Below are 18,570 nucleotides of genomic sequence, written 5' to 3' on the forward strand. Positions count from 1 at the left end.
GGAGCAACCTGCTCTAGTAGAAGGTGTCCCTGCCCGGGGCAGGGGTTGGAGCTGGAGGAGCTTTAAGGTCCCTTCCAACACAAACCATTCCAGGATTCTATGATTCTACGATTATCCTGTACAGCAAAGAAAGGAGCATGTTTGTCCTGTTCAGCAGTTGTTCATGTCACCAAAGGCATCAAGAGCTCTTTCCTGCCAGCAACGCACACAACCAGGATGAAGCCATGGTGCTGAGGTTCTCTTGCTTTGATCACACTATGCAAAGCTGTTAGATGAGAGCTGAAAGCACTGCTGAAACTGCTGCCCATGGCCCTGCTGCACCCCAGCACGCTCGCACCTTGCCAGCTGCCGGCCTGGGGCTGCGTGTTTGGAAACCCCTGCCAGAAAGGAACCTCCCATGAGTGATCTCGTAAACTTGGATACGGGAACGGATAAATATTTACAGAGGAAACTCCTGAAGGGCAGCGTGCCAGCAGAGCAGCCCTGCAGCGAGGTGCCTGCCTCCGAGCACCACGGTCCTGCCCCTGCGCCTGCAAGCAAGCCAAATCCATATGGGAAACCTGGGGGTAAAGGCACGGAGAGAAGACCCCAGAGAAGGATGAGGCATCAGAACACTCGCAGCTCACCCGGGATCCAGTATGCTGGATTAGAGCCTGTGCTGGGGCTTTGCAAACTGCCCATGCATTTTGCTCCAGACAGATATCAAGAATTCATATTGTTATTGTAAATTGCCTTGCCCAGCACTAGCCCCAGAAACAGGGAGGATCTCCAAAGAGAACAGAAGTCCCTCACTCCAAAGCCCCAGCATCCAGCCCTGCATAAGGATCCCCTCACCATGCCCTTTGCTGCTGTGTGTGGGCACCTCAGGCTTGCACTGGGAAATGAAAACTTACCAGGATGTTGCAGACCCTCAAAGGATGAAGCCTGTGCTCGTTTCCACAAACAGCCTTATTTCCTCTGTTTCATCCCATTACTTCACAGAAGGAAATATGTGTACAGACCTGGAAAAAACACAAGAATCTGTGTGTGAGCTCCTGAACCTGACATTCTCCCTCCCTCTGTGGCTGGAGACCCGAGTGTCCCCATCAGCAGCTGGAGAGTCCCCCCACTCCCCTCTATTGGAAGCAGGTTTTAGGACAGCATCATCATTTTTATCTCATAGAATCAAAGAATAATGGAATGGTTTGAGTTGGAAGGGACCTTAAAGATCATCCCACGGGAAGAGGGGGAAGCAACCGGACAAATAGAAATGTTGCATCTGCTGTGTTAGGTACAGGATGCTGAGCGGAGGAGGGAGGTGGCCCAGACGCCCTGGCCTGCAGCTGACCCGCTCACCTCCCACGGTACAAGATGAATAAGGAGCTTTTTTTGCCCTGGAATTCCTAGTTGAGGTCCAGGATCAGTGCCAGGGATGGAAAGCTGGTACCCAGTGGGCTGCATGAACTGATGCAGCATCACCCAGCCCAGCCTGTGCAGGCTCCGCTCTCAGTTCAGTATCAAAGTCATGTTAGTGCCACAAACTGGGACAATCTAAGCTGTGGCTCATGGCTTCCTGTGAGAGGTGTTTTTTCAGGATGAAGACCAGCCCTTTCTCCACTATCCGTCCGTGACATGCCGGACAAAGCCATGCACAGTACGCTGCTGGATGGGATGCTTTGGGTCAGGGGTTTTCAGGCATCTGAAGTCTGCCCGTCCCTGGTTTAGCTCTCAAAATACTTCTGTGTATGTCACTTCTAAAGTGTCTTGTCAAAACCACATGAGAAATTGGTAAATTAGAGCCAGAATTAAAACCCCAATCTCCTGTGTCCCATTCCAGAGCCCTAACCAAAAGGCTGCCCTTCCTTTGATGTAAAATAAGGAAAAAATTGGTCTTTGGTTCCTAAAGCATGGCTATGGGGTTTCTTTGAAGGAGAGGGTACAAGCACACACTTCTATTACACGCTGTGCTGTTTCCTATAAACTCTTTATAAGCCAGGCTTCAGAACAAAAATACCCTGCTCGCTTTCCTAGCAGCTTGGACGTTATCTCTGACAACATTTTGTTGGGGTTTTTTTTTCCCTTTTCCTATTTTCCTTTTACTTCTGTTGTTTTATTTTTACTTTCAGTTCAGCTCCAGCTGAGCGCGGAAAGTGTGGGAGAGGTGTACATAAAGAGCACCCAGTCTGGGCAGTACCTGGCGATGGACACCAATGGGCTGCTCTATGGCTCGGTAAGTAGGAGGTTTAGGTGGGACCAGACATGGAGAGGGTTTGAGGTTTGCAGAAATCTCGAGGCTCTGAGTAATGCAAACCACAAGCAACAGTTAGCCTCTGTTTGTTATTTTGGCAGCTAGATGGCCACTCTTCATCTGGCTTTATTTTTGGGGGGAAAGAAACAAATAACCAAATAACACCATTTACCACCCAGGCAGCCCCAGGCAATGGCCCACAGCCACTGAGCAAAGACCTCCCCACATTTTTCCTCTGCATCCTGGTTGCACCAAACCTTGTGCTGGAGGCAGCAGCAGCCGCCACAACATCCCAGTGTAAGTGGGATGGTGCAAGGCAGGAGCTTACCCCCCTGTGCCCAGGAGCTGTGTGGCACAGAGTGACCAGAAATAATCTGGGTCTTTAAGAATAGCCCCATTTAGAGCAAAGTGTGTGACACACAATTCTGGTTGCAGGCTGCTGCTCAGCCTCCCCAAAGAGCTGTTTTGTTCCCTGTGCTCATGCTCTGAACCTGCAGCTGCCACCGCTCAGCTTAGTGCCAGAGCAGGAGCCAGTGCCAGGACCAGCTTATGGAGTGGGGCTGGGCTCAGGTATTGCCCAATAAAATGCCCAGATCATGGATAGATTACTGCAGGAGTAGCCCAGGGGACTAAATTAAGGCTTTGAATATGGACTTTACTGGGGCACGGGGATCTCAGAAGTGGGTCTGGACACATCCCAGCAAGAGAGCTCCCGAGCTGGGATTGCTGCGCTAGGAATGTGCATCCTCCTCCCCACAGCATCACCCCATCTCACTGTGGTTCCCTGGGGCTCTCTTTCAGCAGTTACTGGGTGAGGAGTGCCTGTTCCTTGAAAGGATTGAAGAAAACCATTACAACACATACGTCTCCAAAAAGCATGCAGATAAGAACTGGTTCGTAGGTCTGAAGAAGAACGGGAACAGCAAGCTGGGGCCGCGAACTCACTATGGCCAGAAGGCGATCCTCTTCCTCCCGCTGCCCGTCTCGGCCGACTAAGCACCACCCCAGAGGCTCAGAGATGACCCTGAACCCCAAAATCCAACTGTCACCTCCTCCTTTTCCCTCACTCTCTCTCTTTTTGTCTAGTATGACAGAGCCAAACATTAGAGCTCCAAGCTTTAGGTAAAGGCTTTACCAAAACAGACAAAGCAGAGCTCCTCTGCTCCGCACGAAGCTTTGCAGAGATGAGGGGAAAAGCCCCGACATCCTCCCAAGGTCCACCGGCACCCACCACCCCTTCCCTCTGCCGGTACATGCTGTGACCAGGCTGCAGGTCCCGGGGACACACACAGACCCACCGCGGGCAGGCACCCCGAAACGTGGCCAAGGGCACCCCAAGGAAACCCCAGTTACCAGAGGAACGCACGCTTTTACTGTCCCCTGCCATCCTAAGGCAAAACCCCCTGGATATTCTGTACTAACGTATTTATCCATCTAAGTATGTAGCTTCTAATATGCCCTTCAAGCAATTTGACATTGCAGCATCAGTCATGTTATCGAGTGCCAGCCTGTTTAAATTATATCCTTGGTGTATTAAGCTAAACTAGCATCAGCCAAAAGCTCCAAGCCCTGGACATCTTATCCTCCCTTTCAATGTGCATATTGCTATATTTCATGCTAGTACCTGCCATATGTTATTTGTATTTATTTATTGAGTAAATATGTCTCTTCTACAATCTGTTTGTAAGTAATTCTAGGCACCAAAGCCCCCTGAGGTTGTCCCAGTGAGGATGGGGTGCAGTGGGGGTGACTAAGGTCTGATGCTGAGGGTGTGATGGTGCAGCAGGAACTGGCTGCATGATGGTGACAGCGCATCACATCCCATTCCCAGGGGGCTTCCTTATCTCATCCTGGTTTCATAGAATCATTATTGAATCCCAGACTGGTTTGGGTTGAAGGGACCTTAAAGTTCATCCAGTTCCAACCCCCTGCCACGGGCAGGGACACCTTCCACTAGAGCAGGTTGCTCCAAGCCCCTGTGTCCAACCTGGCCTTGAACACTGCCAGGGATGGGGCAGCCACAGCTTCTCTAGGCAATCTAAGCATCTAAGCACATGTAATATAACTCATAACAAGTGCCACTATAAAGGCAAACAAGTAACGATTCATCAGCTCTGCTGCCACCACAAACGCACTTTTAATCACCTGAACAGTGAGGTGAAACTCACTCTCAGTCCTCAGGCAAGGTGTTCTAGGCCAGCAGTGGGCAAGGAATTGATGCACAGCCCCTGCAACCCTTCATCCGACAAGAGCCACCCCATGGGGGTATTATTATCATTTTCCTGTGTGCCCACATCCTACACCTGCAGGGACACGGTTCCCTCAACAGACTGGACCCCTCCATCTCTACCTTCTGCGCTTACACCAACTTGTAATTGCTTAATTGTGGCGGGTAAGAGTTGGGAAGTTTGACATTTAAACCAGGCAGTGTCCCATAAGGACTGAATATCTGCTAAACCCCTGGATTTAGATCAACGAGCTGCAGGAGGAGAAAGGTCAAGAGAAGAACCCAGCCACTGCCGGTGTCTCTGGCACTTGGGAAAGGCTACAGACAGTGTTTCAACAGCAAACGGAGCTGGGCAAGACAGAGCAATGTGGGTAGCCAGCAGCATCAACACCTTACTTACACACTGTGGCCACTTTCCCTGTGAAAGGCTGGGCTGTCACTCAAGTCAGAAAGTGAATAAATGCATGACCAGGAGAGAGCCAGGTTTCTAATTAAACAGGAAAGTTGGAAAGCGCAATGCCAGATTTAGCCGTGCTGCCTTCCAACACCTCATTAACCACAGGGCATTCCTCTCATTAGACTGCTGCTGCTCAGAAGTTACCACCACAGGTACACACTCGATGCCCAACTGGGCGAAAATGTCAACACTTTGTCTGAAAAATAATCCTTAAGGAAGCCACAGTAATTACTCCAGACAGATGGACACGCAAGGATGACATTAGCCAGGGAAACCACGCTCGCTTTGGAGTATTCTGTCCTTAGGGTGAGAGGTGATGGGGGGAAAAAAGACTTCAGAGATTCAGTGAAATCATTGCACTTGAAGATCTTTCCCACTAAGCATAGTGAGCACAAGTGTGCTGCGAGAGGGGTTCTGGAGTGGGCCGGAGGGAAGGAAAAGCAAGAGCTGCTGCCCAGAGGGTGAGCTAGGCAGGCAGGGGAAGGACAGCAGTGTTCAGATGCTGGGCTACATTTACAGCATTCCAAGCCAGCAGCAGCCAAGGGGGCTAGATTTCAGCTTTTTCCAGCTACCACCTAGCGCTGTCTCCTGGTGCATCTGGCAAGCTTCCACATCATAAAGAAGTGGAAGGAGGCAGCGTTGCAGGGAAGGTCCCATGTGATCCCACAACCCCTTCTCCCAATGCACAAACAACTTCCAAAGCTGTATTTTTACCTCCACGCCTGTCAAACCTCTTGGGTAGAAGGCAGCCCTGATCAGCTCCTTTTTTTCCATGACTTCCCAATCCAAAAGGGCTCAGACATGGGAAGGGCAATAAAGGCCTATGGATCCCAGCCATGCTGCGTGGTGCAGGAGTTTCCCAGCTACATCTAAAGATCTGCAGAGATCATAAGAGACTGCAACCTTGACAACATGCCACCAGCCAGGCAGAGCACCGGGGTGCAGAGGGCTGAGTCCTGTCTGCTCCCTCCTCCTGTTTGGCTCCAGAGTCCTCTGCAGAGATTTAAAGCCTGACTGCCAGTTCCTGTTAGCTGTTTATCCTGCATCAGGAAGAAGGGCATGAAAAGTCACACAAACTATTGCACTGGGAGAGCTGAAGCTATTTGTTAAAAATATCACACTTTACATTAAATAAACAACTCTCTGACATGCTGCCATCCGTTAGGGAAGAATGTAAATCTGGGTCTAATGGCTCCCATATGTTCCTCATGTATGACATGAAAATGCCCAAGAAAGGTAAAAGCTGGGTAGGGCTGGGCTGCAGTGCCAGGTTTAGCCAGGTTGGACACAGGGGCTTGGAGCAACCTGCTCTAGTGGAAGGTGTCCCTGCCCGTGGCAGGGGTTGGAACTGGATGAGCTTTAAGGTCCCTTCCAACCTTAACCATTCCATAGTTCTGTGAATGCGAGCAGCAGTGCTGCTTCTGTTCCACCTTTCGTTTTGGAGCAGGATCCACACTAGCGGGCAGGGACGAGCTCCTGGGGCAAGGGGAGCAAGCACGAAAAGGTAAAGAAAATCCCAAGGCACAGCACCCAGGAGTGCTGGGAGCGGGCCCTCGGGAATTGCGCTTTCCCGGTGCAAACCCCGCCGAGGTCCCGTCCCCACGCCGCGGATGTCCAGGAGATGGCGATGCGGAGGCGCCGCCGCAACGCACCGGAGCGGCAACATCTGGACCAGCATCTGGCTGACAAATGGAGCGAGATGGAGCTTGGTGGGGCCCGGGCAGTGGCGGTCCCCCGCTGCCGCCCTGCCTTGCTCCCCCCGGGGTGCCGGGGCTGCTCCCACACCGGGAAGCCCCTCTGCGCCCCGCATAGGGTCAGGGCTGGGGGGGACCCCGGTAGGGGGCAGAAAGGTTGGAGAGGGGTTACACGGGGTGAGCAAGAACACTCATCCCACAAAGCGGCTTCTCCTTCCTCTTCTTCTAACCCAGAGGGCTGCTTCGCCCATGAGACATTGCTCAGCCCCAGCCCGAAAAGCCAAAACAACTGAAGCAAGGAAGCCTGAAATAATCTATTATTAAGCTCTGGGAACTGATGGGAATCCAAGCAAAAGGAAAGTTGGGTTTCTGCTGTTTTCCTGTGGTTGGCATTTTGGAAAGGCTGACAGAGGACACACACGCCTCAGGGCCATGGGATGGCGTAGAGGTGGGTGGCCAGGCCAGGGCTGCGGGGTACCACGATTCCATGGAGCATCGTTCCCCTCCAAGGCTCCAGCAAGGACCAAGGGAGCCCCAAGAGCCACAGCCCGAGCCTGGCTTATGGCAGTGCTCATCCCATGGCACTGCACCCCATCCCCAGCACCCCCACTGCACCACAGACCTCCCTTCCCACTGTCCTCAGCCTTCCTTTAATGCAGGTACCACCGGTGGTGCCAAACCCTTTCAATGCTGTGCATTATTTCAACTGAAATAAGCTCTTGGGACACCACATCTATTCCCATATGTGCTGTGACTCTGTTTTTAGAACCAGTTTCTGCAGCTATGGAGGGAGTTGGGGCAAACCCCTGGTCAGGGTACTGAGACAGTGTAAATCAGTTCATTAAAGAGGAATGATTTCAATGGTAAAGGTCAGTATTAGGAGAATGGGGGGATTTGGCAAGCCTCCACCTCGAGGCATCACCATGGTTCGTGCAGGTCAGGCTGTTCCTAAGCACGTGCAGCAATTTGTTCCAGCTAGTGAGGGTGGCTTGTGGCGACTGCTAATCCCAGCCCTTGGGTCAAGCCCCTCAAGGGGAGGGAGAGGCCCCTGCTACAGCCCTCACCCCCCGAGACACTGAGTATCAGAAAGCTGCAGCTTAAACCTCAGTGTAATCCCCACACAAAGAGGTGGTCCCTGGTAATGGGTTTACCTGCTTAATTCTCCCTGGCAGTTCCTGGCTCTCAGGGTTTTCCCTTCCCCACTAATTCAGTGCTGCAGGAAACTCTGCTTCCCACATTAAGCAGATTGTCTGCTACGGTACAGACAAATGCATTTATCATGCTGAATTCCCCAGCCATTACACCGCAGCCTTTCCAGGATATGAATCCTCTGTCGCTCACATCCTCCCCTGCCCCATTTCCGGAGCTGGTCCATGGTGCATTTATCACCCAAGACACAGAGCATCTCCACTCCCCCTCCCTGGAAGAACATCCTGGGTCCACCACGGCTGCTGGCAGCAGGTTCCTTCCTCGCTTCCCCTGCCCTGGACCCAGCGCGCTGTAGGAGCCCAATGCCAGCACACCAGGAGAAGCAGGCAGTCTGGCTCAGGTGCCAGATCTGCTGCCATGCCCAACACTCAGTCTCAGGAAGCACCACATGCCTCAGTTTCCCCACTGCAAAAAGGAAAAAGAAGCTAAATACCTCTTGAGGTGACACCAGTGAAAAAGGAGCAAGGTGGCAGAAGGGACAAGCCCCCATGTCCTACCTGCCACACACACTCATTGCTCAGGGCTCTGGTGTTTTCAGAGCACTTGGGCTCCAGCCTCGAGGAACCAGCATGGCCTGATCCTCCATCCTGGCCTGGCTCTGCTGGACCCAGAGCAGCCACAGAGCTCGTCTGTTCCTCTCTTCTGCCACACACCTGAGCAGTCACCTGCAGCACAAAGGAAATGACACAGTTATTGAGAAACGTAGAGACTCCTCGATGCTGATTTCAACCCACCATGAACATTCCCCTCCCGCACACCCTCTTGCTCCTCCCCTTCTCTCTGCACTCCAGGCTTTCAGTCCTCTTCCCTTTTTCTGCTCTGCAATAGTCACCATTGGTTTGCACAAACACCCGATTCCCCGGGGCTGTAGCTGACAGTTTCCATCACTTGGGGTATGGTTTTATTTAGCCATTACAGCTACATCCTGAATGTGGCCATAAAGCACATTTATCCTTTACGACTGAACTCAGTGCCAAATTAGTCTCAGTTTACAGCTTGTGCTCCGTACGTGGCATTTACCATGGGCTTTGCCATGCCTGTACCGACGCTAAGTGTAAGTGGGAAATGGAAGAGAAAGGGAACATCCAGAGAGAGGGCGATGGCACAGGCAGGGGATGAGCATCATCATCCCCATGGTGCCACCACCAGTCCTGCTGCTGGGGTTACGGGGGTAGCTCGGCTATCCCGGCCAGCGCCGTGCCTGGAAGCATTTCTCTGGAGAGCTTAGGGATGTAATCTGGAGAAAAATGTACCTGTTGGGCAAGAGCCCGGGCTCAGACCCACAGCAGGCGCTGGCGAGCACAGGTCAAGCCTTTCAAGTGACAACTGCAGTTGCCAGCTTGCCGCATGTATTGAAAACATGCCTCAAGCACAGGGTAAATAAAGGAGGCAAATAATTTCCAGGCACAGCCATGGAAAGCCAACAGCTCCGATAAATGATGCTGCAAGGGCTTTGCTCTTCAGAGAATAAGGCCTCGAGCTCAGGTCCAAACCCTCCTCTCCAAGGACAGTTCCAGCTTTCCAAAGCAAAACCAATCGCAAGGCAAAGCCATCTGAATCCAATCGCTGCTCACTCAGGCAGATCCATCCTTGTCACCAAGCACAGAAATTCAATATACAGGAAGAACTTGCAACAGAAAAAAAGCAGTTCTGTTTATTTTCATAGCAGTATGTTTGGCCTAAGCCCTTTGCTTTTGTAAAGCAAGTCAGTAACTCTGCTGCTGCTTTTTTACCCTCTTTTAATTACTTTTCTAAACTAAATGAAAACCAACAGGAAGGCTGTGGGGCACTATAGCAGCATCTTTGGCGAGATGCAGGGTAGCCAAAGGTGTAATTCCAAAACAAGACTCTGCAGTAATGGATTATAAATTAAAACACCATTTTACCAATTTTCCTCAGAATCCTCACAGCTTTTCCCGAACTTCCCCAATAGAAAAAAACAATATCATATCTTTTTCTAGCGAAACAAGCTTTCTAAGCAAGAGTTTGAGAGGAGCATCCAACTGTGCCCTTATTACATCTGACCATATCAACACTGAACAAAGGGAAGATGGGTAGAGGCAACTCAGGCTTCCTCATCCAGGTTCTTCCATATGCCAGGCATAATCCAGCAAGAGTAAGAAGAGGAATTTATGGACAGGAGCTTTTGCAGGGTGCTTTTTTGCAGAGAACACACAAATAAATGGCACAGCTAGAAATGCATTAACAGGGATGGTTCATGAGCCTCAGCTGAACAAGGCTGGGAGCTGTCAAGTGGGGAGCAAACAGGCTGCAGTTCTGCCTCCCAGTTAAGTAACTGAGAAATATTCCCCAAAGATGGGGAGATGTCAGCCGTAACAGTGCTCAGATGAAGAGGGAGGGATGGAAGGAGAGATGCATTGCCCAGGCGAGCAGAGCGGCGCGATGGGCAGAGCTGGACCCTGAAGGAAGCCGGCAGGAAGCCTGCTCGCTCGGGTTCGGGTCATCTCTGTTCCCAGGCTTCTTTCTAGATGGTTTCCTTCCATTCTGAAATCTTGTTATGCAAAAAAGGATGGTGACAAAGTAGCAGGAAGAGAAAAGCAACACAGCCTCCTCACAGGCTCTGAAACGTTGCAGATGCCTTTCTGTCTCCAAAGGAAACGGCCAGTGCACAGACACAGTGCTTCAGCATCAGCTCCAAGCAATACCACGCAGGAAAACATCACCCTCCACTCACGTCCACGTTGCTGGGCTGAGTAAATCCAGCTTGGTCACCACTTCAGGCTTTAACTTTGTGTGTTCCATGCAGTTTATACTGTGTTAAGCCCATCTAGACAGCAGCGATTTCCTCGTGCTTAACAGCCCTCCTGTTCCTCCCCAGCATCCACTGCATGCCACTAAGCCCAGCCGATTAACACTGTCTCCACCAAAGAGCAGAGAAAGGTCCCCACAGCTCTTAAACACCATCCACTCCTCCAGCCTGCCCAGGCAATTAGTCCTGTAGGCTTTGGGGCTCGGTTTCTATAACGTACTTTCTTCTTAAAGCTTCTTACACACATTAATATTGTACATATGCTATGGATACCCACACGCACACCACAACTTCATGGATCATCCGGCTCCCCCAGTTAGGGGCTACTCCATCCCATAACTCCTAATCCTTCAAAGCCTTCTCTTCCCTCAACATTAAACTGTAGGTTTTAACCCTCACTTCTCTTTACGAAAATACTGTTTCTGGTTGCACCTCCTGGCTCACCTCCCCGCTGCCCAGGGGTCTGGTGTCTGGTGCTGTCCACTTCCCCCAGCTCACCTCCTCCTGCAGCCAACCCAGAAATTATACCCCACAAAGGAGTTAAAAACAAGCCTGGAGAGTTGCTTCTGCCCCGCTTTGGTGCCTGAACATCATCCAAAAGCAATTAGGCAGCACACAATAACTTTGTCAGCAGTCACGATGTCCTGCACGGACAAATGATGTGACAGCAGTGGCACCCTCCACCCCGTCCTCTTCAGGGTTTTCACCCAAAGCCATTTCCATTCACAAGCTCAAATTCCATTTTCTTTCCCCAGACTGCCAGCGGGCTCCCTCTGTCTCGCAGGTCCTCCCCCTGGCACCATCCCCACATGGTTCTCATCCCACCCGGGGTGCAGGTACCCAGAGCAGCCCGGCTTCAGCTTGACAACAAGAAAACCCAGCTCTCCTGCAGCACTTTTCAGGGGCAGGAGGGATCCAGCAGCCCGCACAAGAGTGTTGCTCAGATTTAATTAAGCCTGTTTAGAAACTCTTGCTGTCTCGCTGGTGCCGTTTTCACGCAACCAGCAGCCCCAGGCAAAGCTGGCATTTATCTGTGGGGCCAACACATACTGCCACTGGGACACAACCCTTTAACTCTGACAAGTCTGCAAATAAGCAAGTGTCAAAAGGAAAAAGAAAAGAAGAAAGAGAAGGACCCAGAGGAAGGAATCTGCATGGGGAACAACTCCATCTGGGCTTGGCATCGGCGCGTGCTCACCACATCACTGCTGAAAGGGACGATGGGTTCTGGCCAGCAACAAAGCTGCTGGCTCCAGCCCCGCAGGGATCGGGCCAGCTAAAACGAGGGCTGCAGGCAGTTCCCTGCTGAATCGGGGGCCACACAGCTCGCTGCCAGGATTCCTCAAAAATAACATAGGTGGGAGCTTCCCTGCCCCAGCACTGCTGGCCCCAGGGAGCTGCAACCAGCATCGCCGCTGCTTTCTGTCCCGGGAAGCCATCGCTTCCTGCCTGAGCTTTATTTAGCCTGTGTGTTTATTTTCTATATGGTTTTTCCCGAAATATGGCAGCGTGTGACTTTCTAGGTTTCCTTGTCCCGCTGAGTTAAACCCGACTTATGTGGGATGACACAGGAGATTGACTCAGCCATTGCTGCTATTACCATGCTCCTGCTTCTGCCAGCTCTGCAGAGGCTTTGTGGGCTTTGGGGTTTTTTTGGTTGTTTCTTGGCTTTTTTTCCCTTTCTTTCCCTGATTTTTCTAACTGAACTGGTGCTTTTCACACTTGCCATCGTCAGGCTTTTCAGAAGTTAGAAAAACAGCTCTGCTCAGGTCTGCCTTTCGACGTAAGAGAATTGCTCAGGGTGCCCTGGGTGACTGCTGGGCTGTGCCAACGAAGCAGTGACTGCACGTCCTGTTCTGCAGGATGTAACCACACTCACCATCCCCTTAATTCCACTCACCAGGACCTTAATTCTGTGCACTCTGGGACAGAGCATTTACACACCCAGTCCTGAAGAGGCATTTTTCTACTCACCAGCTGGTTTTGCCTGTGTTTTGCAGTGTCTTTGTAGGGCATGTCGGAGGAAGCATGAGGCAGCATTTAACATCCTAGTCCAGGGCTTTGGAGGAAAGCCCATCCATGACCCACCACACAGGTTCAGGACACTCCAATTTTGTAAACTAGGGATATTTTCCTCTCCCTGTCACAGAGCGAAATAAGGACAAACCACCAGCACAGAAACACTTGTGCAGCGCAGAGGTCCTGATGCCCAAGTTAAGTTCAGTGAGCTCTGTTTCCCCCCCCAAAATTAGTCCTGGGTCCAAGCTAAGCACTGGTTGTTTCACATGAGAAGCTCCTTTGCTGGTGACCTCATGGAAGGTCTGTGCCTCCAAAGCACCGTTACTTTTCCAGAAGGACCATCCTGTGGTTTTGCTGCCATCGTTCCACCTCCTGGGGGAGCACAGCCTGTGCAGTGACCACAGCTACCCTGGTGCCAGGGCACACTGCCGAGGACGCTGCCAGCCCCACTGCCCGCTCCTGCCACCCTGCCCATCTCTGGGCCACCGGGTGATACCAGGAGGTGACAGCAGGATGCTGGAGTGGAGCCACCGTCACCATCGTGACCATCCCCAAGCCCACGGATCGGGAATGAGAATTAAAAGGAAAAAAACATCTCTTTGAAATCAGCTTTCAGTAAACACAGAATTGATCTCACGAGCTTCAGTAACCACAAGCACAAATCTGGGTTTGGCTGGGCTCGGTGTTTTGCTTGGGTTCCTCTGCATCACATATGAAGCCTATTTTAAGATGATGTGCTTGAGCAGTCCAGCATGTCCCCAGGGCTAACATGCACTCCTCAGTCACCCGGGAGCCACTGCTGTCCCCATGGCCACCGGCTCCCCAGAGCGGTGAGGGGCAGAGATGGCCTGAAGCACAAAGTCCCTTGTTCCTTGGGCTCCCACTACCATGGCATGAGCTAGTTCAGTATCCTCAGGAAAGGAAAAGTGGGGAGAGGTAAAAGCATGTCCTTTCTAGCAGGAAAAAAAGGTGAAAAAAGGAAAAAAAAAGAAAATAGAAAAGTGTAATTCTATAGCCTCGTTTTATTCCAATGAACGGCATAGTATTCAGTCAGCAGACTGAAGGAAGATGTGGATCACACTAGGAAAAACGCCATGTTTATGAGCATTAGTCCAGTTCCTTTCTGTCTCTGCACCGAGCAGTAACCACTTTTCATCCCTTGCACAGAGCAAAGACATTAAAAGAAGCCAAAACTACCACAGGGAGATACAGAGCTACGGTTTTGACCTGGCCCATGTTTGAAACAGCACTCAGTGAGCTGTTGATCTAAACCTCTCTGAGGCTCGAGGAAGGGGAGGATTGTCCAGCTGGATACTGGCCTTGCTCCACTTACCATTACAAATAACAAGAATCAAATAAAAGAAAAGAAAGCCAAGTCATTCTCTCTTGTTGGTTATTTGCCCCCAAATCAGGGATCTGCATCTTCAGCAAAAGAGGAAGGGAAATGAGGGTTTCTACTATCGATCTGGGCAGCCAGAAGAACATTGAGATACATCCTAAATTTGAAAGAGAAAAAGGAAAAAGGGAAAAAGAAAACTTAACTAAAGAAACAGGATGTCTCATTTGTCTCCCTAACGTGCATGGAGCCTGTCCACCACACAAACGGCTTAGGGTAAAAGCAAGGAGGAACACCATGAACTGGTGTGCTGGGGCTGTCTCTCCCCAGCACCAACCCCACAAGCTCTGTCCTTCCCCACAAAGGTATACTTGGCTGTCACTTTGCATGGCAAGAGAGCTGCAGAGGGGCACAGCAGACAAATTGCCAAATGAAAAGGCAAAGCAGAGGCTGCAGCAAATGCTGTGAGAGGCCAGAGTGCCGGGAATCCCAGAGCTTCTGCTGGCGCTGTTTGTACAACAGAAACATGGGGTTTATGCAATGCTTCCTGAGCATTTCCATAGCCATTGTGCAGCCCTGCAGACAGAATTCCTGCCAGATCACAGCCCTCGGCTCACACGTGAGTATCACAAAAGCAGAAGAGGAGGCACGAGGAGCTATTGTCTCTAGCAGAGCATTTCTTGTTTCCACTTGGAGAGGCTCTGGGGGTTATTTGTAGCCTCCACAGCAAGGAGCGGCCGACATGGCACAGGCAGCACAGGAGGACAGCAGCAGCTGCCAAGCAATGATGCTGTACACTTCCAGATGCTGTTATCCCAGTTTCCCTGAGCACTTCACAGGAGACAGCGGGGTGTCATTAGCACTCCCCTATTTACATGGAAGCTGAGGCATGGTTTAGAGTGAAATATTCAAGTCTTTCTTAAGACTCGGTATGCTGGAGGCTTATTTAGGAAGGGGGTACAAGATGAATGAGCTCCTTCAGCTGTGCTCTCTGCTGTAGGCACAACAGGGAAAGCAGACTGCTGGGGATTCCCGGCAGGATGCAGGAGGCTGGAGCTGTGGAAAGGCGGATCACAGCCCTACCTTTGCGCAGAATCCCTCCCCCTAGAATGCTCCCATCCAGAATTGCACAGGGAGGGTAAAAGGAAGGAGAAGAGCATGGGGAAGCTTTCATTTGTTACCAGATTCTGCAGATGTTTAAGGCTTCTTTTGAAAAGGCTTTTACATTTTGCAGAAACATCTGTACAAAGCCTGATGCAAAGCAAAATGAAATCCCTACTGATGCCTGCATTAAGGATAAGTAAGAAAATACCCGTTACTTTGATTTCTTATTTCTGAACAGTAAAACCTTTCAGGGACAACCTAGTGAGGCACAATTATTTAACACTGTGGATCTGCACGTTCGTGAATGCATTCACCTACACTCAAGTCCCTGCTGACTTCGGCTACCCTTACACATAGCGAAGGATATAATTATGCCAGCTTACACACAGCTCCCCAGATTCCTGCCTCCAGACACCGCTGCTTCTAGTGCTCATTTGTACCACCGAGAACAATTAGCAATACATGGGCAAGGAAAATTACACTTTTGAGGTACCTGAAATGATCTCACACAAGTAAAAACCACACTTCCAGGTGAAAAGCATCTTCAAGAGCAAACTGCCAAGGACCTTCCCCATCTCTGCTCCGGATCGTGCATCCAGATTGTGCATCCGTATTTGCACATCACAAGTTCTCTAACATCCCTTCATGGATGGGATGTTAGAGCTGGGGTACCTCTTACCCAGCTCTCCCTCAGAACCACACGCTTGCACTCAGCTGGACTGGACATGTTTTCAGCTATACTGAGCCCATCACTTCTTTTTACCCACAGCTAAGCAAGGCTGGCAGAGGCCCCTGGATGCCTGTCCTTGCCCCAGGACCAGCAGCCTGTCAGCTCCCCAGGGCAAGGGGACAGAAGCCCAGCTCACTGCTCACCAAGGCATCTGCACATTCACATCGCTCCAAGCACACGAGCTCCGCAGCAGCGGGAAGAAAACCAGAGCGTGCCAGAGCCCTGCCTGACAAGTGTTAGAAAAACTACAAAGCTGCACAGAAAAACATCCAACCACTGCACTTTCCCGAGAGATAAGGGCCCGGGGGCAGCGTTCCTTGGCCAGGAGGCTGAGTGCTTCTGTGCTCCCAGCCAGATGGAAAGCAGGGACCTGCTGAAAGCCTGGCTTCCGAAACCTCCTCCCTTTCACCAGCTCACTCATCAGGTCCAGGAACAGATATTGCCTTCCCCTATTGACCTTGGCACTCACACACTCAAAGCACACTACTGTAGGCAAAATTTTCTCCTTCTCTACCTGCTGGCAAAGCATCCCGCTGCTGTTGCTGCAGGAGCAGGGAGGCAGAGTGATTAGCTCTTCATCACAGGGGAGAGGAGGTCCATCTTTGCTGGACCAGGACCACCAGCACCACCACACTCTGTGCTTTGTGGGACTGGCGGCAGCGCTGAGGATGCTGGATCAAGCTCACTGCAGAAACAGAGCACAGAACAGTGCAAACTGCTACGAAACACAAGTATTAATCACGCTTTTTGGGGCTGACATACACATGTGGCTTTACCTCCCCCAAAAGAAATCACCAAACCAAATTCATGCCCATTGACAGCTCATCCCCAAGCATTTATCATTTCAAGAATGGCTGCTGTTATCTTTCAAAACGAGGGTGCTGTATGATTTACAAAAATATATCTAACTGGCACAATTGTAGGTTGGCTTTATTTATTCATTCCCCATGAGTGAATTATTCAGTTTTCCAGAATCCCAGCACAGAAACCCTTCCCACTGCCTACACTGAGATGTACGCTACGTGCTTTTAGTGCTTTAGCAGCTGTGCATCCTGTCTGTCCTTTGTGACAGCCACGAGTCCAACTGCAGCACAGTTAGACTGCTTGAAGTACACTGGCACTTTTGTAGTCACTTAGGTATAAATATATATTTATATTTGTCATGCATTCAGGAAGGCTGTTCAAAGTCTTACAGGGCTTGGAACAACAATTATAATCAGGAAGTGAGCAGAGTGAGATATCTCCCATCTTTCTACGGAGTAGAAGTCCCATTTCTATCATTACAGGAATACATGTGATGTTAAACTCAAGTTACCTGAATATAGGAAAAAAATCAGGATTCTACAACGACAATTTCATGCTGATGCTGTCAGTTATAATTTTGGGGAAGATTTTCACATTTCAACACAGAAAGAAAAAGCATTTTTAACTGCTATCACATAAAATTTCTATGGAAAGCAATCTGCCCGAGCTGCTGCAGCACATAGTGAGGAGCAAGTGGAGGTGCCAGAGCCACAACAGGACTTCACTTACCAAACAGACAGCTCTAGCACATGTGTCTGCATCACTTTTCACAGAAACTGGATCCTTCACCCGCACACAGCAGCACCTTCAAGCCCCTTGGCATTCTTTGTGCATCCCTGAATGGAAAGAATAATGCAAAATAGCCATTAGCCAAGATTATTAGGCATTAGTGAGATTGTGCACCTTGCTGCTGGAGCATAAAACCTGCCATCATTAGTACATTGACTGAGGAAACCTGGGGATGGTCGAGGGAGGTTTCATAAGATGGGTGATAAGGGATTGTATCTAGATGCTTAAATTTTTTAATGCAGTTTTATGCTTTTGCCCTGTACATTCAAATCTGATAGATCTTAATCTCTCTACCAGCAGCACCGATACTGCTGTGGAGGAGCAGCATCTCCACCAGCAGATGCAAGCGGACAGAAGGAACAAACCCTTGTCCCCATGGCTTGCCTCTCCCTGTTCCCCCAGCAAAGCAAGCCCGTGCAGCAGCCTGTGGATAACTTACTCCACAGAGCACAGTAGCTTTAACCACCTGCTGCAAACAGAAAGGAAAACGCCAGGGAGAAAAGGCAAATGTTATTGTGTCTGGAGAACTGCGGCTCCGTGGAGCAGAAGTGTTTAAATAGACAAGAATCTTGTCCAGGAAACTGAGCACTAATAACAACATTTCAGCTTCCTGCAAAGGCGACTTCTTCCCCAGCTGCTTTCCATAGTCTCTGCCTCCTCCCATCCTTCTGGCACTGCCCCAGGCCTTGTCACCCCCCTCTGAGGCCACAAAACACCCCACAATTTTCCAGGCTGCCTTCACTCCATTCTCCAGATTTCCCTCCTTCACCGAACAGTCTGATCCTCTATTTGATTCCTTGCTGGTTTCTCCTCCAGGCTGTCTTGGCAAACACACCACAGCATCGCCCAGTCCCGCCATCCTTGCTGGGAGAGCCTCGTCCTGCTTATACAGACATCCCACTTAGAGAACACGAGGCCAGGTACCAGCGCAGGTACACCCTAGAGTCACCACCAGCATCTTGTCCTAAATGTGGAGTTTTACAAGGGATGAAGGAGGACACAGCTCCACCTCCTCATCAATTCTCCAAACCCTGGCCAAAGCATGGAGATGTCCCAGCTATCCAGACAGCTGTAAATTATTTCTTTATTCATTCATTTTGTATGGGCAAGCTTCCCAAGTCAACCCCTAAGAAAACCCAAAACACCCCAGGATACCAGCCCCATATGTGGATGTCGAGATTCACTGCTGGGGGAGCAGAAAAGC

The 18,570-nt window shown here is 50.5% G+C and overlaps 1 protein-coding gene and 3 long non-coding RNA genes across 6 annotated transcripts in view; 2 read left to right on the forward strand and 2 right to left on the reverse strand.

Annotated features, from left to right (window-relative positions):
* The window catches only part of FGF1 (fibroblast growth factor 1), a 21,991-nt gene extending 18,088 nt beyond the window's left edge, over positions 1-3,903 (forward strand). For 2 of the 3 annotated variants that reach the window (XM_030504220.1, XM_030504221.1), the window contains 2 exons: positions 2,106-2,209; positions 3,029-3,903. In XM_030504220.1, the coding sequence (XP_030360080.1) occupies positions 2,106-2,209; positions 3,029-3,223 (299 nt within the window). In that variant the 3' untranslated portion in view covers positions 3,224-3,903. The remainder of the gene's footprint in view (positions 1-2,105; positions 2,210-3,028) is intronic. The other variant, XM_030504222.1, reaches the window with a different exon arrangement.
* The window catches only part of LOC115615724, a 37,314-nt gene extending 20,849 nt beyond the window's left edge, over positions 1-16,465 (reverse strand). The window contains exons 1-3 of the long non-coding RNA XR_003994130.1: positions 16,288-16,465; positions 8,312-8,479; positions 894-1,001 (exon numbers count right to left, since the gene is read on the reverse strand). This is a non-coding gene — a long non-coding RNA (uncharacterized LOC115615724). The remainder of the gene's footprint in view (positions 1-893; positions 1,002-8,311; positions 8,480-16,287) is intronic.
* Positions 1-18,570, forward strand: part of LOC115615725 — a 23,097-nt gene that overhangs the window by 2,533 nt on the left and 1,994 nt on the right. The window contains exon 2 of the long non-coding RNA XR_003994131.1: positions 12,837-12,842. This is a non-coding gene — a long non-coding RNA (uncharacterized LOC115615725). The remainder of the gene's footprint in view (positions 1-12,836; positions 12,843-18,570) is intronic.
* Positions 17,343-18,570, reverse strand: part of LOC115615726 — a 34,845-nt gene continuing 33,617 nt past the window's right edge. The window contains exon 3 of the long non-coding RNA XR_003994132.1: positions 17,343-17,413. This is a non-coding gene — a long non-coding RNA (uncharacterized LOC115615726). The remainder of the gene's footprint in view (positions 17,414-18,570) is intronic.

This window comes from Strigops habroptila, chromosome 12 (assembly GCF_004027225.2).
Source record: "Strigops habroptila isolate Jane chromosome 12, bStrHab1.2.pri, whole genome shotgun sequence".
In the NCBI taxonomy this organism is placed as follows: domain Eukaryota; kingdom Metazoa; phylum Chordata; class Aves; order Psittaciformes; family Psittacidae; genus Strigops; species Strigops habroptila.